Consider the following 22,585-nt stretch of genomic DNA (forward strand, 5'->3'; position numbering starts at 1 on the left):
ATAGAAACAACGGTGAATGCGAAAGATAGGCAAGCGTCGCAGGTTTACGTAAATGGAGTATATTTTGATTTTGATCAATTACGTCTCCACCATACAACATTTCCTCCTCTCTCATTCTCACTCTTCATATATATCAACTTTTTATCTCAAAAGACAACCTTATCGTCAATATCATCCTCAACATACTCAATACAACATCACTTTGAAGGTCGCAAACAGCGTGCCTATCGTACTATTTCGACAGTCGAGGATACCCCTCCTCTGAAGAGCAAATTCGTTCCTCAGACCTGACCGGTGGCCTTCCTTCGACAGTGTCAACATCATGACGACCAATCTATACGCGGTAGCAGGTCCAAGCAAGCCATCGTCCGTCATATCAGTCTCAACAGCATCGCCGAAATCAGAACCACCTTCTCCTTTGAAATCGATAAATCCTCTTCCTGCAGCTTCAAGCAATCTAAATCATCACAACACCAACAGCAACAATGCCTCAGGAGTACCTAAAGCAGCTATGGGTGTGGACGAGAATGGAGAAGTATTGAAAGTGCCCGCATTTCTGAACAAGCTGTATACGATGGTCAACGATGACACGGTCAATGATCTGATATACTGGGGCGAGAATGGGGATAGCTTCTTTGGTAAGTCTGGACACTCAAACCCTACATGCTACGTTTTTCGAAGAAGGAAGCCGCAAAAGGTCGCATCGCTGATACACACCGACCTCTCATGACTTTGCTGCACAGTGCCAAATGCCGAACAATTTGGTCGTGAATTACTGCCAAGGTGGTTCAAGCATTCAAACTTTTCGAGTTTTGTGAGGCAGTTGAATATGTGAGTCTATCCATACTTGTAAACGTCGAAGAACCGTGCTGACATGTCGCACTTGACACAGGTATGGATTTCGTGAGTCAAGACAGCTGCTCAAGACTTGATACCCTCTCTGGCTTTAGCTAACTCATCTCCAATTCTGGATAGACAAAGTACCGCATCTTCAATCAGGCGCACTGAAAAATGAAACACCGGCGGAACTCTGGGAATTCGCAAATCCATACTTCAAGAAAGGACAACCTGATCTTCTCGTCAAAGTCACCCGCAAAAACAATAGACCAGGAAACCAACCTCCAGCGCCTTCGACTGGTTCAGGCTCACTCAACACCCGCTCCGCTTCTCAAGCTGCAACAGTCTCATCTGCGCCTTCGGGCAAATACTTGATCACGGATGGCACAGTGGAGGGCGAAGCGAATCAACTGGTCGGTCCAGCTGGTCAATCACTAGATATCAATGCAATCCATTCAGGGATAGCTGCCATACGTCAGACTCAAGCTACGATAGGAGCTGATCTACGCAAACTACAAGCGTCCAATGAAGCGCTATGGAGACAGGCATACGAGACACAGGAGAAACAGAGGAAACATGGAGAGACGATTGATCTGATCGTTTCGTTCTTAGAACAGCTATTTGGAACTCAGGGAGAAGGTCTGAAGGGTTTGAAGGAAGCGATGAAGCGAGGTGGTCTGGGAAGACCGAGGGAAGACAGTAATCCGGAGGAAAATGTCAGCGGAAGCGCGAAGAAGAGGAGAAGAATGGGTCTAGATAGGATGATACAGAACGGTCCGGCTGTTGAGGACGAGGACGACGATGATAGGCTCGTTGAGATTGGTTCGAGTAAGTCATGTCTGGTGCAGTCTATGCTTTGCCTGGGGATGCTGACAAGTGAGCTCGGTTCTCTCGTAGCCCATTCGATGCCGCCATTCAAGCGAGCTGCGACGACACCTGATTCATGGGGGTCATCTGCTCAACAATTCACCACTATACCGACCGAAGACGAATCGACCCCCGGCGCTAGTACAAGAGCAACGTCAAAAGGATTGACTCCTGGAGCTGAACAGACTCTTGGAGCGAATCACTTATCACCGCTCTCCGACACCGATCAACTGCTTCCAAGCGATAACAACGCTTTAGCCAGGTACAGCGCACCCAGCAATCCATTCCAGCAGCAATTGAATCTCAACCCTCAATCCTCTGCCCCACTGCTCAGTCCAACCTCCGCGGAAGCAGCTGCATCTGCCTACAACCTCGATCCATCGCTGTTGCAGACCACCATAGGTTCATTAATCCAATCCCCAGCTGCCGCTCAGATGTTCCTAAACTCCCTGAACAATTCGGCGCAAGGTCAAGCGCTTCAGACACCTTCGAAAAATCCATTCTCCACCTCGCAGCCGCAACAACAGCACAATCATCAACAAAATTATCAGAATCAATCTTCAGGTTTGCCCCAAGTCAATGGAGATAATTTGTTAGATCCAACGCTCGCATTGTTCTCACCGCTTCCCCATCAAGATTCCCTGATGCAGAATTCTAACGATTTGATGAAGTCTTACCAAGATGCGGTGGGGATTAACGGAAATGTCGACCAATTGCAAGAAAGTATCGACTCCTTAGTCAGATCGATGGGTCTGGATCTACCTTCAAACGGAGATGGAACAGCAGGAAATACAGATATGAATGGAATCCCGAATATGAATGGGTCGAATGCTGGGCTGGGAGGTCAAGGTGAACAGTTGCTTGAACCTGACTTCAACGTGGATGAGTTTCTGGAGCACCTAGCTAAAAGTGGAGAGGAGGATAATGCTGCGTTGGTCAACAATAACAACAACAGCAACACGCTGCTCAACAACCACATGTAAAAGTGATTCATCCCAAATAATCACAAGCAGAAAAGGTCCCTTGTGTATATTAGATGCTCAGTCACTTGTAGATTGTATCATATATAGATGAACGAACGATGAACATGCGAACATGCACCCCTCATGCTCGGTAAGAAAGATAAGAGACTCTGCTGCGGGGTTTGCTGGAATTGTATATGTTTCTTCACCCTGAAAAAGTGATCGCTTAACAACGTCATGTATCATAAAATGTCACTCCTTCCCTTGCCCTTGCCGCAGTCTAAATTTATCGCAGCAGCCTCTTGTTAGTGCAAAGCAAAGGGCAACATACCTTAGCTGTCTCACCATTGCCATCCATGTAACCTGTACAGCGTATAGCGCTAGATCATCCTTTGTCAGATACATTAGCGCATTTCACTATGTCTTCTACTTCTTCTAAAAACGCAAGTGCAAAAAGGAGGAATCCAGAATTACACATCGACTTGGGTTCACCAGCTTCAACCTTTGCATCTAAACAAAGCCAAGGTAGTTCAAGTCGCAATCTGGTAGTCACCTCGCCTACGAACGATATCCGAGCTAGATCAAGATCACCTTCTCGAGCAACAACATCAACATCCGAAAAGTTGGAGGTCGATATTCTACCTACACCCGATAGTCTAGCATTACCCTCGCCGTCCAATCCATTCCAATACGAGTTCTTACCTTCGCCTGATTCCTCTTCACCTACGACATCGAAGAGTCCCTCATATATTGATCCAGCGAGATATACGATACGGCGGTGGATCAGGTTGATGATGAAGAGGAATTTTCAACCGACACCTCTAGGCTACGTGGTCTTATCGATAACAGTCCTGAGTTTACTGTATTTGTTGACCGGTTCAAACGAGAATACACTTTTATTACCTTCATCTTGGGACGCAAGGCCGCCATCCACATCACACTCAGAGCAACAAGGATATGACGAACCTAGCTCTGCCGAGGGTATAAAAGAATGGGAAAAACCAGACTTACCACCACTACCCTCCATCTATTCCACTTACCTCCCCTCATTGTCCTTACCATCCACATTCGACATCCCGCGCTTCTACCATCTATCCAGCAAATTATCCCAATTCCTACATCGGCCGGTACAGGCGCACGACGAGGCGAAGGAGAGGAACTATGCGGGATGTCCGAGGGAGTTGAGCGATAAGCTGGTCAATCCGGATCAGTATAACGGCGATGCTCAATTCTGGATAGAGGACGTCAAGGAGGACGAGATTGCTAAGAGGAGGTATGATGTTGTCAGGTGGCTCGAGGACGCGATAGGCAGAGGTGAACATGTCATTGGAAGTACGGATGGAAGTACAGGTCAAGGAAGGGGAATCGTCTTGACTGGCGGTAATCAGGTGAGTATTGATTGGCATCTGTTCATCCCTTTCCAAAGAGGATAACACCCACAGATCTGCTTTCGAGGCATTGATTAGCGAGTGTTACTATCCATATGATTCCCGAGTGCACTGCTTCTCTGAATCTCCCTGCTAATAACTCGTTTACTCCCTGCAGGACACGACGCTGAGAACGATAACGGCTATCAAGCACCTCAGACGTTTAGGAGTGGAATTGCCTATCGAGGTGTTCCATTACTCTGACGAGCTGACCGATCGGAATCAGCGTCAGGACATAGAAAAGCTAGGAGCAAATTTGCGAGAGGCAAAAGGTCTTTCGAAAGTAGAGGGAGTTTGGAAAGTGAGTTCGGCCTTGATTTTGCTCTGCATTCGGCAGTCAGGCTGATTACCCCCGTGTGCTGTTCCTTATCAGAACTGGCAAGTAAGTATCATGCGCCCAACCCCCTCATACATCGCTGCGCCAAGATTTCTCCAACTTCTAATAGGTCTTGTCTACAAAATGTACATATCGCTGACGTGACATCAGATAAAAGGCCTCGCTCTCGTTCAATCATCATTCCGAGAAATCCTATACCTCGACTCCGACAACGTACCCCTCCGATCCCCTGTTCATCTCTTCGAATCACCCACTTACCGAGAGAACGGCCGTGCAGTATTCTGGCCAGACTTATCAAAAGATCATCCCGACAACGCTATCTGGCGGATCGTAGGAGACACCTGCTCATTGGATAAGTGGACTTTCGAGTCTGGGCAAATCATCATCGACAAAGCGGGGAACAACGGATTGAATCTGGCTGCTTTGATAATAGCTAGCGGGATGATGAACGAGCGAGATTTCTGGTTTAGGATGTGTGGAGGCGATAAAGATACCTTCAGATGGGCTTTCAGGATACTGGATTTAGATTTCGGTGTGTCGCCTAGATGGATGAGCGCTTTGGGGTTCAGGAATCAGTATGAAGGAGATAGGTTCTGCGGACAGTAAGTGGAATGCTTTCGCAGAACGGATTATTTGCTTGGAGGGGATGCTGATTGATGATCCCTTCTAAAGCTCGGTATTACAGTATGATCTCGATACACCTGAGGGATTTTCGAGACCGCCTCCGCTATTCGTGCACTCGTGAGTGAATTCTCACTATTGTCTTGCCCTGCTTGAAGGTGATTTAGAGTACGAATGAATCAACAGCTGACCGTCGGTCGTTACAGGAATCTGCTGAAACATCTAGGCGCAGGTGGATTAGGCAAGGGTAGTCTGTTTACTGACATCGTGAGTGTCGATTCAGGATCTGGGCCCATGATTTCGTGTGCTCAATCCGCTCAACTCATCACTGTGTGTATTTTCGCTTAGCGTCGGATGTCGAATGATTACTCGAGCAACCCATCTCTGAATTACGCTCATTCGTGGGTATACATGGGTCAAGCGCGGGGCATGTGTCTGGATTTGGACTGGCACGACACCGTACCGGACGATGTTCGAGATCGAGAGAGGCCGGAGACGGTTTCAGTGAATGACGAGGAAGGTCATGTGTTTGAGGGTTTCGAAGATAGTTGGTTTGATGAAGGAGGAAGAATCGGTGGCTGGTGAAAGGGAACTGAGGTCGATTTGGGATGTAAGTCCAAGGAAGGGTCACAGCATACACACGCAAAAGCGCTTCATACAGTAACCAGTGTAACCAGTGTATTTGACCGCGCCGGAGCGGAACGACTTCACGGAATATCCTGACATAAGCATAGATCACATAGATGGGATTATTGTAACAACGATGTATCTCTTGACGTCAAAGATCGAACACTTCCTAATGATCATCTAGACAATTTAAATCTCAGTGGTCAGACAGATGACTGGCTCGACTGTTCCGAGGCTTCACACCGTTATCGGCAGGCTACCGTGCTTCCCGCTTCCAATCGCAGCCCATCCAGGAGCCAAGCTATCATGTGCTATAGTACAACTCACTCCTCTCTTTCTCTTTCGCTTGACGCTGATCCCCCACTTTCCTGTGCTACCATGGTCTTCTGGATATACTAGCACCTCCATAGCCGTCTATATAAGGTGTCTCACCAGGTCCGACGTTCATATATTGTCGACTTGCGTCCCTCTCAATATTCAACCCCTTCTTACCATGCTTCTTCTCCATCTCCAATCGTTTATTCGATTTCGGCTTATTGTGCTTGATGCGTAATTTTTCAAAGTATACGTATGATCCATAGAACACTTTCGAAGTACATCCTGAAGTCGGTCCTGATTTCTCCAAGAAGTCTTTTATCTGTTTATATTGGATGCTAATATCCTTGTCTTCAGGTTGTTTGTGCTTGTTGTACATCTCAGCAATCGTCTTACCGAACCCAGCCATGGTGACTCCAGGTGATCTAAGATGCGCTTTAAGTTCCGTCCTCACATCGTCGATGTATCGTAGACCGGCAACTTCAAGCTTCCTTCTCCTTCTAAGGTTATCTCACTAACATCATTCTCCTTCGCAGTGTCTTTCGAACTGGAAGTGGAAGTTTTGCTTTTCTTGTTCGCGGTCGTCTTGGTAGGGTTGGTATCTGCTTGAGTAGTTTTGGTCTTGGAAGAAGTGGCTTTCTTGGAATTCGCTCGAGGGATCTTATAATCTTCTCGTTCTTTTTGAACAAAGAAGATATGCGCAGCTGAATACGTATCGCTTCCTGATCCAGCCGAGGGTCCAGATTGTCGCATGAAGTTGAGGTATGATCTCGAATTGACTCCGATGGCTTCTTGGAATTCCCAATTTTCATCTCTCCCGCATTGATGAACTGTCTAATCTTGTTCCGGATCTGGTTACAGTTGTACTTGATCAATAAAAATGATGGGTCTTTCTCTTCTGGTAATCTTTGATCTTCTTCTTCTTCTTGCTCATCGAAATCATCGTCTTCAGCTGAGCTGTCTTCCTCGACATCGTGTATCTCAGGATCCGTGTCACCGCTCATATCAAGATCCGCTTCTTCGCGAGATCTCTTCTTGTTCGCCCTAGGAGCTGTCGCATTCGTTAATGCCGATGCAACATGAGCCTCGGGTTTACCTTTTCCTCTGCCTTTTGCTTGAGGCTTGTTAGAAGATCTGGTATTGGCTTTTGCTGTCTTCGATGCTGCCCCTGACGTTGACGTCGATATGTTCGGCGACTGCTGAAAATCGATGATATCCTTCTCGGCGAGGGGTAATCTGATAGGAGCTTTTCTTCGGGGAGGCATTGTGTCGTGATCTCTTGTACTGTCTGAGCAGCAGATACGCTACTGCTGGTCTTCAGCAGCTTATAGATGCCAAGAAGAGGAGACTGCTGCTGTCTCTGAAAGGTCGTGGGAAGAAATGGTGGTCGTATCCAAGATAGCTTGACTACGATATTATGGCCGTCTATGACGCGCAGCACTGATCGTTGTACGCGTATCACCGTATCACCCAGATCACGTGACTACTCATCGACTTCACTTTATACAATGGGATCTTCCTCTGTAAGTATGTCCCATTTCCATGATGAACGGATATGCATGTATATCTGTGAGATCTGTGAGATATATCCATAGGCTGCTATAGATGGCTGCTGGTATTGCCAAGGATCGCTTATACAGAGACCTAAATATTTGCATCGCTCAACTCGCCAAGTGACCCCCATCGATCACCAAATCCGTACCAGTCACGAATGAACTTCCTTTTGACAGCAGGAATACGACGGGAGCTAGAGTGGATGCGTTAGCGATGACGGTTGGAACATGTTGATTGAATAAAAGACAGGATGTAGGAAGACAAACTCACCTTTGAGCTCGGACGCGTCTGCAACTCGCTTGACAGCTGTGAATTTGGTCATGTTGTCGACGTATTCTGGGTGCGTAGGAATATAATTCTGTCGCATTGTGCTAGTGACGATCTGGTATATCAAGTGTCGTCAGCTCGACTCATAAAACCCACCTTGCGCGTGTGTGTAGATGAACACCATTCCACTCACTAGTCCAGGAGATATCGACTAAGACGTGATCTGATCAGCTAAATCCTTGGTCGCAATTCCGTCATCATTGCATATCGTTTGCACTCACGTTCACTCTGATTCCTCTTGCTCCCCACTCCGCACCGAGAATACTGGCCAGATGTTTGATACCTGCTTTCGCACTACCGTATGAAGGTCCCGGTACTTGTCTATTGAATCCCTGTCCATGAATACTGGAGGTCAAGACGATACTAGCAAGCGGGGAATCAGGGTCGGACGAGTCTGCTTTTGGGTTTCGCTTGATCCATTCCTTAGCAAAGACTTGACTTGAGAGGAAACTTCCATTCAGGTTGATGTCGATACCCCTCTTCCATTGATCATACGTAACGTTTAAACCGGAGATCGGAACGGGAACGCCCGCAGTGACGACGAGACCTCTGAGGGGTGCGGAGGACTCGTTGACCGAATCAAAGATGGTTTTATATCCAGCGACGAGGGACTCTTCGTTGGTGACATCGGCAACGCCATAAGTGAGGGTCAATCCGTTCTTCTCGGCAGCCGCCTGAGCAGGGGGCCAGTCGTTCTTGTCGGGTTCAGGTAAAAGGTCTAAGACGCTGACATTTGCTCCTGCTTCTAGGCAGCCGAGCACTACCGAAGCACCTATTCCCCTTCCTCCTCCAACAACGATCACGGTTTGACCCGAAAGCGAGAAGAGCTGGGGAACGGGTAGAGTGGACAAGGTAGAAGGACTCGTGTCTAAAAGAGGTTGATTTCAGTTTGTGGTTTACCGCGCCTGTAAAACGTTGCTGTGCTTACCGGCCATATTGAAGCAATCCGTGATACTTTGATTCTCAAATGATGCAAGCTGACTTTGAGCAATGCCAGGAGTTTCGATAGGATGTATCAGGATAAGAAGACGCTATATGTATCCACTCGCGAATAGCTCGACAGAGACGCCAGGCGAAACAAAGCTTATAGTAGATTACCGATCAACAGCGACGCAAGCGACCTTTGCGACGGGCTTCCGTCTCATGTTCCCGGTCACATCCTTCTGTTAGATATGGGAAGAAAACGCACCATCCACTATCGCTGCACGAAGTTCGCGAGAGCAACGCTGGATCATGTGCTTAGTCTGCATGAAAAAGAAGTCAGATCATCGATCGAAACGAGCATTACGGTTGTGGGGGCTTCGAGCTGTCCTTATCAGGTGACAATTTGATAGCTGGCCGATCGCCGATATATGCGAGATCCACACCTATGCATGATGTTTGTTTATCCTCCATTAGCTTTTATGCATAGCCGGTATGCATTTGGCAACCCATCTCCTCGCCAAGGTCGGTGGAGATGCGATCAGAGTGGGTTCTCTTTACCACTTTCCCATCACTCATCAGCGAGAACGATATATAAGTTGAGGGCTGCGTGGCTATCGTCGATCTTTTCCTTGGCAGACACAGCTTATCCAACTATCTTTTGCGGAGTCTGGTCAGTACAACATGTCCAATAAACACGACCCTGAAGCCCTCGCTATCGAGGACGAGAAGCATCAACTCGATGTCCCTATAGTCGTCGACGCTCATACTGAGGAGTATCAAGAATACCTCAATCTCTGCGAAGACTTCCGGGGTGAAAGAGAACAGAAATTGAATGTATGTTTCGTCATGCTCATCCTATCGCTTTCGGCATCGAGCTGATCCCGAGCAGCGCAAAATCGATTGGCATATCCTTCCGCCACTCATGCTCATCTACATGATGACCTATGTCGACCGAAGTAACGTTGGTAATGCCAGATTGTTTGGCGCTCAGAAGGACCTCGGCATGAGCGGAACAGACTGGAATATCGGTCTATCTTTGTTGTGTGAGAAGCAGTGGCTCCAGAGTATCTAAACTTTCGATCTCTTGAACACTCAGCTGACCTGCAAGCTGCTGCAGTCGTCACCTTCGCTGTTGGCGCTCCTTTCACCGCGGCTCTAGGTAAGAAGTACACCACAAGGTTCAAATTGCCATTGTTGCTAGCTGCTTGTGGCGGGACGATTCTCGCTGCTGGCTGTTCGAACAACAAAGCAGCTTGGTATGCTTTTCGATTGATACTCGGCTTCGTTGAATCTGGTAAGTTCATGTTTGATTGCGCTTTGCCGAACACCAAGCCATATTTATGTTATCTCCTCCTGTGTCCTTCAGGTGTCCCTTCGATCAGTGCATACGTTCTTTCTACTTGGTACTCCTCCAACATCTTTACAACTCGATACTCGTGGTTCTACTTTGGAGCAACGATGTGAGCCTTTCCTAACGATCTAAAGCAAAGGCGCGACGCTGAGTCTCTCTGTAGTTCGGGAGCCGTATCTGGTCTACTCGCTTACGGTATCGCTCAACTGGACTACCATTGGGGCTATCGAGGCTGGAGATGGATTTACGTCCTCGAAGGTTTCGTCAGCATCATATTAGCGATCTTGCTGTGCTTCGTCATGCCAGGTACACCTGAAGCATCGCACAAGTGGGTCACTCCTGAGGAACAGCGTTTCATCCTACTTCGTGGTAAATACACCTATGGAACGGATAAATCAGGTAATTCGTCGGAGTTCAAACTGAAAGAGTACCTCTCCGCATGGACTGTGAGTTCCTTTATACGATAAGATCCGCTGTCTAGGCTGACTTGAGCCCGACTAGTCTCCGCATTTCCTTGTTCCCGCGTTCTCCATGTTCAGCTTCGCCGTCGGGATTTTCGCATTCTCTTTCACCTTGCCCACCATCATTGCCAGTATGGGCTTCACAGCTGCAGCTGCACAAGGTTTATCCGCACCCCCATATGTGGCCGCAACATTCGCAGTATGGATCAGTGGATGGGCGTCTGACAGGTATAAGAAACGGGTCTTGATGGTTGTAGTCCCAGCTTTCGTGGCAGTTGTGTGAGTGTTCGCAACTAGCAGAAAAAGCTTAAAAGACTGACGATCTCCCAGTGGCCTTGCGATGATGTGGTTTTCTGTGGGGAAACCTAAACTCGTGGGATTATGCTGTAAGCATACTATTACGCCATCCGGCAGAGGCTTAGTCTGACAAATGGCCGCTAGATACTGGCTGTATGCTCGCTGCTATGGGCTTCTACCCCCTCAGTCCGACCCACACCTCTATTTTAGCCCTCAATAATGCTGGTCAGTCTAAACGAAGTGCCGCTATGGGTGGTTTATTGGTATTCACCCAAGTGGGAGGTGTTCTGGGATCCAACATCTACCTATCGTCACAAGCTCGTAAGTTTTGCCCGAGTGTCTGCACTCTCCATGCTGACCTGCGTCATAACAGCTTACTATCCTGTCGGATTCGGTGTATCTGCTGGTCTGATCATCTTCGGTAACTTGATCGTCATGACTGGCTACTGGTTCTATGTCGGAGCGGTTAACAAGAAGCGGGCTGCCATGACAGAAGAAGAGATTCGGGCCAGGTACACCTCCGATGAGCTTGAGGCAATGGGCGACAAGTCGCCACTCTATATCTACTCTAGGTAAATTTTGTCGGTGCTCAATCAGCATCCACAAGCTGGTGAGAAAAAGGAGAATATCGTATGTCAGTGGAGCGGGAGGTCCAGCGCGTTGTTATTGCTTTGGGGTAGTGTGAACGTTCAGGGGAAATCAGTGTAGAATGGGTCGTACGTTGTCATATATACTGTGGTTGGCAATCTCATACTGAGGTAGCGCGTATGTAGTAGAGCTTGCGGTGATTTTGCCGTTCAGGAAGCTCCATGTACGGGATAGGCGGTGATATCATGCATACATTGGCGGAACTAAAACCCAGCGTGCGACCGCGGCTTACAGCATTTTGCAATCAAGAGCCAAGTCGCCGATAACATATTGCGTGATATGACTCAAAATGTGACCCCTTTCTCCTTCCCGGCCTTCCTCAATGATACGCTTGTGAGCAAAATGATCGCTGTCTATGGCAATATCGAACCACCAGGTCATCTGAAGACACCGATCCGACATGGCCAACAAAAATGTCGAGCTCGCATCGGGCGATCAATATCCTCTCACAGGGCTGGGTTTATGGAAAGTCCCTCAGGATGCCTGTGCTGAGCTCGTCTACACAGCCCTCAAACTCGGTTATCGACTCCTGGATGGTGCTGCAGACTACGGAAACGAGGTACAAGCAGGCGAAGGTCTAGCAAGAGCAATCAAGGAGGGTATAGTGAGCAGAGAGGAGGTGACGGTGGTCAGCAAGCTCTGGAACACATATCACGCTGCCGAACACGTCGAAGCTGCCTGCAGGAGGAGCTTGAAAGACTGGGGTGTCGACTACTTTGATGTTTACTATATCCACATGCCCATCTCCCTCAAATATGGTGAGTCTGAGATTCCAACCATTCTGGTCACGCTGCTGAACATGATGATAGTGGATCCCGAGACAAGATATCCGCCAGGATGGAGTTACGATGGGACGCCCACAGGAAAGTTGGAGTTAGAAGATTCACCATACCACCAGACGTGGGCGGCTATGGAGAGATTGGTGGATCTCGGTCTGGTCAAGAATATAGCCATCAGCAATATGGCAGGAGCTATGATAGCAGATCTGATGAGGTATGCGAGAATCAAGCCAGCGGTCTTGCAAGTGGAACTACATCCGTGAGTGTCCTAGATCTATCTTGCATTATCGTTCTTTTTCCCGAGATTCTCGTTGACCTGGTACTCTAGATACCTTGCTCAGCCCAATCTGGTCCGCCTCGCTCAGGCATTCAACATCCATGTCACTGCCTACTCGTCCTTCGGTCCAGTCTCCTGGGTGGGCATCTCAGACGCGGTGGTAGCCAAATGCGAACCCCTCTTCACACATCCTGTTGTCGTCAAGATTGCCAGCTCGTACAACGCCACTGCTGCTCAAGTCATTCTAAGGTGGGCGACCAAGAAAGGAATATCCGTCATTCCCAAATCATCTAGTGAAGCTCGGCTTAAAGAGAATCTGGATAACGAGAAGGTGGAATTGAGCGAAGATGACCTACAGGCGATAGACGATTTAGACGTCGGCCTTCGATTTGCGGATCCTGCTGGGATAGATCCTCGGTTAGCCATGTACGCGTAGACCTGCATGCAGACCCATCATCACAGATATCATTGTACATGGATATCGCGATGCACTATGATCATCATCGATTTTGCATATTGCACCCTGACATGCAGCGAGGATTTGGTTCCCCGAGGGGAGAATTTGCGATGATTACCGAAGACGCCATATGCATTCATCTAGTGTGACTGAAATGACGTGATCAAAGCTGAAACCGGATTTCGACCAGGTGACACTCAACTAATGCCGATCATAATGATGACAAGCAGCCAAAGCATCATAGCGATAGATCAGACTTACTACAGATATGTGCTCAACGCTGTCTACACTAGACCGCCATGCTGCAGGGGCCGGCACCTTCATCCGAGCTCAATGGAAGGCCAGTCAGTCCGGAGCGCACATCCCAAATTTCGCCAGGTCCCGCTGGTCCCTCCAGCATTACCAATGTAGCCGGGCCATCGACAACTCGCACACTTCGAGCTTGTTCATCATGTAGTCAGCAGAAACTGAAGTGCAGTGGAGAGAAACCATGTATAAGATGTTTAGAACAAGGATACCCGGATCAATGCGTCTATCTACCTAGTCTGCGAGGAAGGATGAGAGGAAAGCGCAGGCCGCCGGACACGGGTAGCTCAGGAAGCGTTAAGAGTGACATGAGACAACTTGGGATAATGAGTGCAGGAGACTCATTTGGGATGCTACCTCCGGAGAGACCCACGCAGGAATACATACGGTGGAAGAAGAACAGCAGTGTAGCAGAGATAGCACCCAGGAATTCTTCAATATGGAGCAAAACACCAATAACAGTTCAAGAAATACAACACAGTATCAACGGGAAAAGACGCAGGACGCATGATCTTGACGAGGGAGGGAATATTGTGCCCCGGACATCAACAATCAGACACGCCGGCTCGGCTCAAGATCAGCAAAGTACAGATGTCGCCGATAAACTCACCTCACTTCCTCTACCGGGTGATCGCAATCCATTGGCAGTCCTGGCAGAAGCTAGTGCAACAGTATCAGCCTCGGCTTCGGACGAATCTGCTTCAGACTCACGACAGAGCTATGGTGCATATCCGGATGGTCCTTCACGCCGAGATAGAGATGCATATTACGCCCCTCTGCACAGAACGCTCAAGGATGAAGCGCCCCATATCATGACCTTCATCAGTGTAACGGAGTGAGTAACAATGATTGCTCCCAAGTTAAGTTGTAGCTGACGAAATGCTCGTCAAAGAGCTGAGAAGCTGTTTGAACTCTACTTCACATATCTACATCCGCACCTCCCCCTTCTTGATCCCTCCCATTCCTCGCCATCGGCCGTAGCTCGGCGCAACAATTTCCTCTTCAACGCAATATGCTGTGCCAGCGCTAAGGCGAGAGATCCAACCCTCTGGACCCGGCTGTCAGATTTTGCCAGATTCGAGATGGAGCGCATTCCCAAAGAGAAGAATATAGACGTGATACAAGGCCACCTGATCTATGTGACTTGGAATCTGCATAGGCCCAAACATTTCGAGCTGGATATGACATGGCTACGGGTGGGCTTAGCTGTGAGAACTGCAATAGATATCAATCTTCACCGAGTCGCCACATCCCCTCAAGCAAGGGAGGGCTTGCCGGGCTGGGTTCTTAGAGCTATAGCTCGAACATGGTTAGGTGTCTATATAGCTGATAGGTGAGTTTTGCTCGACTTGTTGACACAGCTGCAAAGCTGATAGTATCGCAGAACACTGTCCGCGCAGCTCGGAAAATCTCCCATAGTCCAGGAGGACGATTCGCTTATCTCCTACATCGATGTTCTGCGGCAGCCTCATGAAAACCACCATCTACACCTCGCATCGTCTGATTGTCACCTGTCATCATCCGATGATCTATGGATGGCAGCCTTGACTGACTGGACCCAGATTCTGGGACAGTCAGTTGACGGTTTCCGAAAGATCGGGTCGGAAGTACCTAACAGCACGCAGACACGACTCGAGACAGGTGATCCGACCGCTCAGTACATTTTAGAGCGTTCAGCTATCGAAGCTTTTCGGAGCTGGCGACAGACAACCGAAGAATCCTTGAGAGCATGGCATCAAAGCGAATTGCACCATGACCTCAGCAAGAAGAGTGGAAAGTTCGCTCTGCCCTTCACGATAGCCAATACTCGTCTATACCAACAATATGCGGAGCTCGTCGTACAGTCGTTCGCTCTGGAACGTGTTTTCGGATCTGCTCGCGGAGATCTACCGGTAGCTCTGATAGAGGTAAGTGGCAGGCAGTCATATTGTCGGCTTGGTGCTGACTATTCTGTGAATGCTTAGATGCAGTCATCAGCCAGTCGATTGATCCACACATACCACTCTTCCTTCGATGGACTTGCACACACCCGTCTCGGCTGCCCCGATATGCTTCACACTTTCGTTACTTACGCGGCTGTATCTCTGCTACGTATCCTGCGATCACAATTCAGCCATTTTGGTCCAAGCTGGGACGGTGTCCTAGTCGATGTTCAGCTGGCCTCTGACATGCTAGATCGGGCCATCACGAAGACCGACGGATCGGCCAACGATCTTAGCTCCTTCCTACTTCGCTTGCTGGAAGCCAAACGGGACGAAAGGAATGGGAAAGTGGAAGTGAATCTCTGCTCCAGTGAAGATGATTCTCGAATTGTGCCGATGAGCACGGAAGTGCGGGACATTCGTGAACAACAGAATGCGGCAAACTTCGACGGACTGCTTCAGCAGGTGGACTTGGAATCATTCGGTGAATTGCTGGATCACGATTTGGGTCGATCGATTTGGCCACCCACGACGGACGAAATGAGCAACCCATTCGATGCTTTCTTGGACACCTTTCTCACCTCTTTCGGGATGGATTTGAGTGCCGTACAACAGGAGCATCAAAACGTCTAAGCTTCAGAACCTCGCGAGATCACTTAGTAACCCAATCATTGTACCTCAAGGGGCCGCAGACCTGCTGCTATGATGGGTATGTAACGTCGCCTTAAGAAGAAGGAATTTTGCCCAATTGGTCTTAGAAGTATAATTTCACTCTGCTCTACATCGGCCATTCTGTTGTATTCCTCGTAAATGCATGTGTATCATCCTACAATTTGATCACGAATGCAACTTATTTACCTATGTCCTGCCTTACGTGCTCATCAGCGTTGGCTTCAATCACATAAGTTCTGAACTTTCGCGCTGGGACACCGCGTGTGAACATGATGTCGGCTTCGAGGAAACTTCGATCCTGTGATGTGGAGATCAGCTGCGTATTCTAGGACAGCAAGTGAGGATTCGACTTACTTTGAGCTCCGGCAAGCGGAAATATGCCCATAACAAGCACAGGAAGCCGATGCCAGCCCAAAAGAAGCCTGAAATCCAGTCAGCATACACATCGTGCATCATCCAATCCGGGAATCAACGACTGACCAGTTTTTCCCGCCCAATTCCACTGAGTCGGGTTCAACATATATGGCATCATCACACCAAAGCATATACTGAACACATTGCTACATTCGTCATGTCAATGGGAGCGTCCGTTAGGAGCAGTTGAGTGCAAGCTCACTATGAGGCACGAGCCAATCCAACTGTTTTATTCCTCAACCGTGTCGAGGAAGTCTCGCCGACGATGGCATAAGCCAGAGGGCCCACAGTCATGTCGTATCTGAAAGCTAGGATTAGCGAGAACTGAATATCCGAGCAGCTGGTGGGCTCACGTGAACAACCAGCCGATCATCAAACCAGCTTGAGCCCATCTGGCTCCGGTGTGGCCTTTGTCCGCTACGACTGATAGTACACCAATGAGGATCTGGCCGACTACTAGCGCAGACAGTCCTGCAAGCCATATTTTTCGACGACCGAGAAAGGTTAGCAGGACCCAAGACAGACAGGTGCCGATGAAGGCTGCAGCGTAGAGCCCGATAGTCATATCGAAGGAATACGTCGTAGCCAAACCAGCTTGTTGGAAGAAGTAGGTGGAGTAATTCGCGAACTGTAAACCGCATAATATCTGTGTCGTCCAGACCACGCAACTGGGATTTGAAGTTATCAGCAACGTCATGACTTTGGTCAGAGAGTCATGAAAGTCACCTGATTTCAGTCCGTCGCCTGTTCACTCCTCTGAAACAGTCGGCGAAGGTTGTGCCAGCGGTGACGTCCTTTTCGAATTGATTGGTCCGTACCATGGAGCTGACTATCTCGTGAACCCGACCTTGTTCTGCGGCCGGAGCGATTCGTCGTACAGTCTTTTCGGCATTCGATAATTTTCCCTTTCGGACAAACCAATATGGTGATTCAGGGGCGAAGACCATGAGGGGAACCAAAATGGGTATCCACACCCATTGGACTGCGAATGGCATTCTGTAAGACCATTTTCCAGTGATGTTGTTCGCAGCTCGCAAGACTCCCGCGCCGATGAAGTGACCGAGGACCCAACAAAGATTGACGAAGCTGTGTGAGTGATGTTAGTCCATTGCGACTTGTCATGGATATTGCTGGACGCACGTGGTGAGATAGCCTCTCAAACTCTGAGGACAGATCTCAGAAGCGTAGGCTTCCGCCAGCGTACTGAAAACACCCCAAGGTATTCCACACAGTATTTCGCCGGCCAAGAGAGCGCCCAAGTTCGGCGCAAAGGTGACCAACGCAATGATCGGAGCGAGGATGATGAGATTACCAAGAATCGAGTATTTGTACCCAACTCGATCAACGAGGAACGCTCCGAGGAAGACTCCTATCAAGCTGCCCATGTTCGCACCTTGCTGTAGCCCCGCTTGCCATGGAGCCGAGATTTGGTAACCGGCCTTTCCACCCGCGTTGTAACCGAAATGTTCCTTGAAGGCCGGTAGCGCGAAGAGCGATCCAAGCAAAAGGGTATCATACGCTTCCTGAACGATGCAGAAAGAAGCTACAACAGACCAGAAGACGGCCTAGCAGATCTGCTTCAGCGAGATTCGCGCTACATCGAGAGCTGACTCACCGTCTTATACACCTTTAAGCCTTGCCATATTGTGAGATTGTGTTGCCAATCCTCTTCCCGGTCAGCCTCGACTCGAACCTGGCTCCAGGTAACGGATTCGTCTCGCTCTGTATCAGACTGTAAGTCCACTTTTTCCGACATCTTTCGAGTGAATATTCAGCGGTGATCGTATCATGGTGCAATCTTGTCCACAATCTCACTTGACTACTTATACGATTTACAAGAATAGTTCATGTCAGCCTCTCATAATGGACTGCAGGTCATAGGTTGTCTCGATGAATTACGGCATGGATGATGTGATAAGTCGAAACAGTGGTACTGTGCTTGTTCAGTTGGTAAAAAAACCAAATTTCCAGGGTTTGATCGCCGATTAAGAATGAGTTTACGCGATTTCATTGGCAACACAGGGATAGTGCCCGAACTACATTCTTCTCATCTTCAACACTAACCATCTATCAGTCAGCTGATCGCGCATCCCTCCCCTCCCGAATTTTGGGCTGACCCCGGCAGCAGCTCTGCTGAATCACGCCATCATGAGAACTGTCGAAGTCGCCGATTAAAACGTCAAACAGAATGGAATGGGATTGCTGTCATCGACCTTTTCGCTGGTTGCACATTTCATCACTAAGATGTGCAAATCACTTCACTCGCCAGATGACGACAAAGCTGAAGAAGCCGAGGGATATATGAAGCCGATGATCATCTCATTTCGGTTGGACTTGTCCAAGCCCGCATAGTAGCTTTGCACGACCTCCAATCATTCCTCTACTTGGTCAATCACAATGGCTCCTATCGCTCTGTCCCATACTGAAGTCCATTCGGCACCTGCTACGAAGACCATCAAACTGAAAGGCTCCACGGACGACGATCCAAGTGGGGTCGCGCATAACACACTACCGGGACCACTCAAGTATGGTGGATCTCTCGAAAAGTATCCCGTGAGTGTTTGGTACTCTACGATCCGTGCAACACCAGAGGCCACTATTGATCAAGTCCCCAACAGCACTTCGAGGTGACTCCTTCGATCGGTCGAGAATTTGGTTCAGATCTCCAGCTCTCGCAGTTGCTCAAAGCACCAAATGCAGATGATCTGATAAGGGACCTAGCGGTTTTGATATCACGACGAGGCGTATGCTTTTTCAGAGCACAAGACCTAAGCCAGGACGAGATGATGCAACTGCAAAAGAAGATCAGTGCTCTGGCGGGGCAGCCGAAACATTCGGACATGTGCATACATCCTGTATCAGAAAACACCGGCGAGATGGGAGCTAAGACGCAGTTGATATCGGCGGAGATGCAAAGAAAAGGTGGTGGGATAATGAGGCTGCATGATGATGTCTCTAGATGGGCGACACGGGCGTACCATTCTGTGAGTCTGCAATTTGTATACTGCGCAAGATGATGATACTAAGATGTGTCAATCAAAAACAGGATGTCTCGTTTGAGAAAGTGCCTTCCGACTATTCCATGCTCAAAATCAACGTTCTTCCGCCATCCGGCGGTGATACGCAATGGGTGAATTGCTACGATATACTGGACAAGATGTCGCCTTCAATGCTGGAATACTTCAAGGGTCTAAAGGCGGAGCACAATGCGAATTTCTTCCACCAAGAGGCCGCCAATCACGGTCGAACCATCTCTAAGACGATGGTTAGAGGCAATCCATTGAATGTAGGAGACGATCTTTCCGCTCGTCATCCTCTGATCAGGACAAATCCCGTGACTGGATGGAATGCTCTGTATTACTCTTATGGTTTCGGTGGACGTATACAAGGAGTCACGTACGACGAGCATGTTATGTTGCGAGAGTATCTGAGTGAGTGCATGTATGTTCATACTTGAGCATTCTGCTGACGAAAATGACAGCACAACTCTGCATGAACAATTTCGATTGTTCAGTCCGTTTCCGCTGGGAAGCTGGATCCGTTGCTATCTGGGATAATGTGAGCTTGAATGTCCTTTCTCTCTGTCTCTCTCTCTCTCCCAAAAGTCATGCGGTATTCCCTCTGACATGTCTCAACCACGTCGATAGCGTTCCACACTGCATTCAGCTACTTTCGATTATGCCGAAGAGCGCAGGGGCGATCGAGCTTCCTCCATTGGAGAATTGCCGTACTTGAGCAGTAGCGCGACCACCAAAAGTGAAGGCTTGCAAGCAGAAGGAGTCAAATGGTAGTTACCTGTGACTGAGTCTGTTGTATATGATGTATTGCCGAAAGTGACCCGAGAGAAGGATATTGCATGCATCCGCGATTCAGTGGAAGGTTGTTGCTGCTGCAGCTTGAAGACACGTGAGGACGCTTTATGGCGTCATCCATGGGCTGGCACGGTGCATTAGTTTTCCGTCCATTGCTAATCATCATGTTCTCGTTAATGAATCATTATACATGTCACCTCAGAAAAGTAAAGTCGAAGCCTATCTGGAAGCCAAACGCGCTCAGATCGACCGCTTAGGTCCGGAGGCTGCATACGAGGTCATCGCCAAGAAGGATGGAGCGATCTTGATCGATACTCGTCCAGCGGCTTATCGGGAATCAGAAGGAAGTGTGCCAGGGGCAGTCATCGTGGAGAGGTAATTCTTTCTACTGTTCATGACGCTAAGCTTCATCTTACATCCAGACGATGTCGCAGGAATGTACTGGAATGGCGTCTAGACCCGAGCTCGCCGGATTGCATCGAAGAAGCGAGGATCCAGGGGTTCAAACCGATTGTAGTGAGCATCGGCCGTAGCCCCGTTCCCTTAGGCTCACACATTTCTTGCCTTACCGCAGATGTGCAATGAGGGGTATGCGTCTTCTCTTGCAGCGCAAGTCCTGGTGGAGCTAGGTGTGAACACAGCTGTGGATCTTGAAGGTGGATTTAGAGCATGGAAAGCCAGAGGTTTACCAGTCTCGCAGGGGCAGGAGGACAGTGTGAAACAATGACGTATCTTCGGTGCTAGCACATTCACCAATGGATTCGTCAAGTACTATTACGAAAGCGTGCCAATGCATCCTTCATCATACATCAGGTACACCGGGTATGGAATCTCCCACACATGTCTCCTCCTCCACGTCCCCTCTAGCGATGGCCTGCATCAAGGGCTTCAGTTGCTCAGAGAAGGATTCGAATACTACTTCCGGCAGGGATCCCACCTTCGAGCTGACAGACACAGTGAGAGATCCGCCGCGAGTACTCATGATCTGTGGGGGATTTTCAGCCTATGGTATAGTTAGAGAAAATCTGACTCACGCTGAGGACCGCGCATCCACCCATAGCTGAGGCGCTTTGGGTGAAATAGACATCCGAAACTTGACCAGCTAACGTGCCCGTTGTCGGTAGCTCCATCAATCCGACATTCGAAACCGCCATAGACAGCTTATGTGGGCCTTGAGGATCATCCATGACCTTTCTGAGATATTCTTCCCACCCTGACGAGGTGACATCGTCACTTAAACCTCCATCTATCGCATCTAGCTTTCCTAGCGTTTGCCTGGCAACGATCTTAGTGTCTGGATGACGGAGAATGGTCGAGAATTCTCGGGTGTGTTCCCAGAAGGATGTCGATCGGTTGATACGGTCAGTCGAGAAGTGGAAAGTCACGTAGTTGCCTGTGGATCGTGGATGACCCAATGCAGAATTCCTTTCGGATATGGGTATGCTAGAGTAGAAGCTCAAACCAGAAGGTGAATGAGTTGCGCGATATAGGGCAACGATTGCGGCGTTGTGCAACACCGGATGGATTGTAGGAACGCCATGTTTCTTTCCTTCAGCTAGCAGAGCAGACAGGTCGGTAGAGGGTAATTCGAAGTGACTGAACTTTTGCGGTGCCGTGATAGAGTTATAACCAGGACGCTGGCGGGGTGGAAAGGGGAGGAAGATCGGTGACGGAGCGAGCAGCGAGCTGATTCTCCCTATAATAGAGGTGACGTATGGTTGGAGATAAGACCAGATGAATGTCTCAGTTGGCTGGACAGGAGGCTGTAGGCTGACTGTATCGTCCATACGCGCTGGAAGACCCTCTGGCTGCTGTTCTAACGGTACCCCAGACAACCATCCAAGCAGATCCGCGAACAGGTTTCTAGCTCCTAAGCCATCACACAGGATATGATCGATGAGGAGGACTATGCGGTCTCTGGAAGGCTGTGCAGAGGTTGGACGTATCTGATGGAGTTGTATCTCCCACAAGGGGCCTGTGGATGGGTCGTACAACTTGCCTTGGATCACTGCGCGTTCCACCAGTTCCGACAATGTATCTTCCTTGTCCAGCTGCACAATTTCCACTAGACTCCTAGGATTTATATTCTCACGCACCTCATACTGAGGCCTTCTACTTGTCGCATCATTCACCCCACATGATAGTATTGGATATGTCTTGACGAGTATGTCCGCTGCTTGTCTTAGGTCCTCTCCGGTGATGACTCCGGCTGGAATCGACGCGTGATAAATGACTGTGATGGGGGAATCGACGTTCTTTCGAGAGAGTGACCATCTTTCGGACAGTCCTGCGGTCGGATCAGCAATAGAACAGGCTCTTCGTCTGAAACCTTACCTAGTCGAGGTGTCGTGCGGACCATGTCGCAGAAATGAAGATGACACGAACGACAAA

At 48.9% G+C, this 22,585-nt stretch overlaps 13 protein-coding genes across 13 annotated transcripts; 8 read left to right on the forward strand and 5 right to left on the reverse strand.

Annotated features, from left to right (window-relative positions):
- Positions 1-322: 322 nt before the first annotated feature.
- I303_104082 (uncharacterized protein) lies at positions 323-2,687 on the forward strand (the record flags this gene model as incomplete). The annotated part of the gene is made up of 5 exons (XM_065968898.1): positions 323-638; positions 744-831; positions 893-903; positions 976-1,665; positions 1,735-2,687. 5 exons carry the CDS (start codon positions 323-325, stop codon positions 2,685-2,687), a joined length of 2,058 nt encoding a protein of 685 aa, XP_065824970.1.
- Positions 2,688-3,085: 398 nt separating this feature from the next.
- I303_104083 (uncharacterized protein) lies at positions 3,086-4,574 on the forward strand (the record flags this gene model as incomplete). The annotated part of the gene is made up of 3 exons (XM_065968899.1): positions 3,086-4,054; positions 4,212-4,394; positions 4,467-4,574. The coding sequence occupies 3 exons, from the start codon at positions 3,086-3,088 to the stop codon at positions 4,572-4,574; spliced, it is 1,260 nt and encodes a 419-aa protein (XP_065824971.1).
- A 327-nt stretch (positions 4,575-4,901) lies between these two features.
- Positions 4,902-5,636, forward strand: I303_104084 (uncharacterized protein; the record flags this gene model as incomplete). The annotated part of the gene is made up of 4 exons (XM_018407412.2): positions 4,902-5,032; positions 5,103-5,171; positions 5,258-5,318; positions 5,400-5,636. The coding sequence occupies 4 exons, from the start codon at positions 4,902-4,904 to the stop codon at positions 5,634-5,636; spliced, it is 498 nt and encodes a 165-aa protein (XP_018264220.2).
- A 415-nt stretch (positions 5,637-6,051) lies between these two features.
- I303_104085 (uncharacterized protein) lies at positions 6,052-6,402 on the reverse strand (the record flags this gene model as incomplete). The annotated part of the gene is made up of 1 exon (XM_018407413.1): positions 6,052-6,402. One exon carries the CDS (start codon positions 6,400-6,402, stop codon positions 6,052-6,054), a length of 351 nt encoding a protein of 116 aa, XP_018264221.1.
- A 41-nt stretch (positions 6,403-6,443) lies between these two features.
- On the reverse strand, positions 6,444-7,258 carry I303_104086 (uncharacterized protein; the record flags this gene model as incomplete). Its single annotated transcript, XM_065968900.1, has 2 exons — positions 6,444-6,781; positions 6,853-7,258. 2 exons carry the CDS (start codon positions 7,256-7,258, stop codon positions 6,444-6,446), a joined length of 744 nt encoding a protein of 247 aa, XP_065824972.1.
- Positions 7,259-7,654: 396 nt separating this feature from the next.
- I303_104087 (uncharacterized protein) lies at positions 7,655-8,809 on the reverse strand (the record flags this gene model as incomplete). The annotated part of the gene is made up of 5 exons (XM_018407415.1): positions 7,655-7,740; positions 7,818-7,929; positions 8,008-8,025; positions 8,096-8,742; positions 8,803-8,809. 5 exons carry the CDS (start codon positions 8,807-8,809, stop codon positions 7,655-7,657), a joined length of 870 nt encoding a protein of 289 aa, XP_018264223.1.
- A 670-nt stretch (positions 8,810-9,479) lies between these two features.
- Positions 9,480-11,483, forward strand: I303_104088 (uncharacterized protein; the record flags this gene model as incomplete). Its single annotated transcript, XM_065968901.1, has 9 exons — positions 9,480-9,632; positions 9,688-9,841; positions 9,916-10,092; positions 10,165-10,258; positions 10,313-10,595; positions 10,651-10,889; positions 10,941-10,996; positions 11,052-11,228; positions 11,281-11,483. The coding sequence occupies 9 exons, from the start codon at positions 9,480-9,482 to the stop codon at positions 11,481-11,483; spliced, it is 1,536 nt and encodes a 511-aa protein (XP_065824973.1).
- A 472-nt stretch (positions 11,484-11,955) lies between these two features.
- On the forward strand, positions 11,956-13,047 carry I303_104089 (uncharacterized protein; the record flags this gene model as incomplete). Its single annotated transcript, XM_018407417.1, has 3 exons — positions 11,956-12,313; positions 12,365-12,593; positions 12,663-13,047. The coding sequence occupies 3 exons, from the start codon at positions 11,956-11,958 to the stop codon at positions 13,045-13,047; spliced, it is 972 nt and encodes a 323-aa protein (XP_018264225.1).
- A 677-nt stretch (positions 13,048-13,724) lies between these two features.
- Positions 13,725-15,929, forward strand: I303_104090 (uncharacterized protein; the record flags this gene model as incomplete). The annotated part of the gene is made up of 4 exons (XM_018407418.1): positions 13,725-14,209; positions 14,267-14,707; positions 14,759-15,281; positions 15,339-15,929. 4 exons carry the CDS (start codon positions 13,725-13,727, stop codon positions 15,927-15,929), a joined length of 2,040 nt encoding a protein of 679 aa, XP_018264226.1.
- Positions 15,930-16,146: 217 nt separating this feature from the next.
- On the reverse strand, positions 16,147-18,138 carry I303_104091 (uncharacterized protein; the record flags this gene model as incomplete). The annotated part of the gene is made up of 8 exons (XM_018407419.1): positions 16,147-16,266; positions 16,323-16,390; positions 16,449-16,528; positions 16,585-16,683; positions 16,736-17,050; positions 17,109-17,468; positions 17,523-17,947; positions 17,998-18,138. The coding sequence occupies 8 exons, from the start codon at positions 18,136-18,138 to the stop codon at positions 16,147-16,149; spliced, it is 1,608 nt and encodes a 535-aa protein (XP_018264227.1).
- A 641-nt stretch (positions 18,139-18,779) lies between these two features.
- Positions 18,780-20,173, forward strand: I303_104092 (uncharacterized protein; the record flags this gene model as incomplete). The annotated part of the gene is made up of 5 exons (XM_018407420.1): positions 18,780-18,935; positions 19,001-19,366; positions 19,429-19,813; positions 19,864-19,940; positions 20,030-20,173. 5 exons carry the CDS (start codon positions 18,780-18,782, stop codon positions 20,171-20,173), a joined length of 1,128 nt encoding a protein of 375 aa, XP_018264228.1.
- A 211-nt stretch (positions 20,174-20,384) lies between these two features.
- Positions 20,385-20,921, forward strand: I303_104093 (uncharacterized protein; the record flags this gene model as incomplete). Its single annotated transcript, XM_018407421.1, has 3 exons — positions 20,385-20,569; positions 20,629-20,710; positions 20,769-20,921. 3 exons carry the CDS (start codon positions 20,385-20,387, stop codon positions 20,919-20,921), a joined length of 420 nt encoding a protein of 139 aa, XP_018264229.1.
- A 75-nt stretch (positions 20,922-20,996) lies between these two features.
- On the reverse strand, positions 20,997-22,553 carry I303_104094 (uncharacterized protein; the record flags this gene model as incomplete). Its single annotated transcript, XM_018407422.1, has 3 exons — positions 20,997-21,179; positions 21,229-22,481; positions 22,529-22,553. The coding sequence occupies 3 exons, from the start codon at positions 22,551-22,553 to the stop codon at positions 20,997-20,999; spliced, it is 1,461 nt and encodes a 486-aa protein (XP_018264230.1).
- Positions 22,554-22,585: the final 32 nt, after the last annotated feature.

Source organism: Kwoniella dejecticola, chromosome 4, assembly GCF_000512565.2.
Source record: "Kwoniella dejecticola CBS 10117 chromosome 4, complete sequence".
Taxonomy (NCBI): Eukaryota; Fungi; Basidiomycota; class Tremellomycetes; order Tremellales; family Cryptococcaceae; genus Kwoniella; species Kwoniella dejecticola.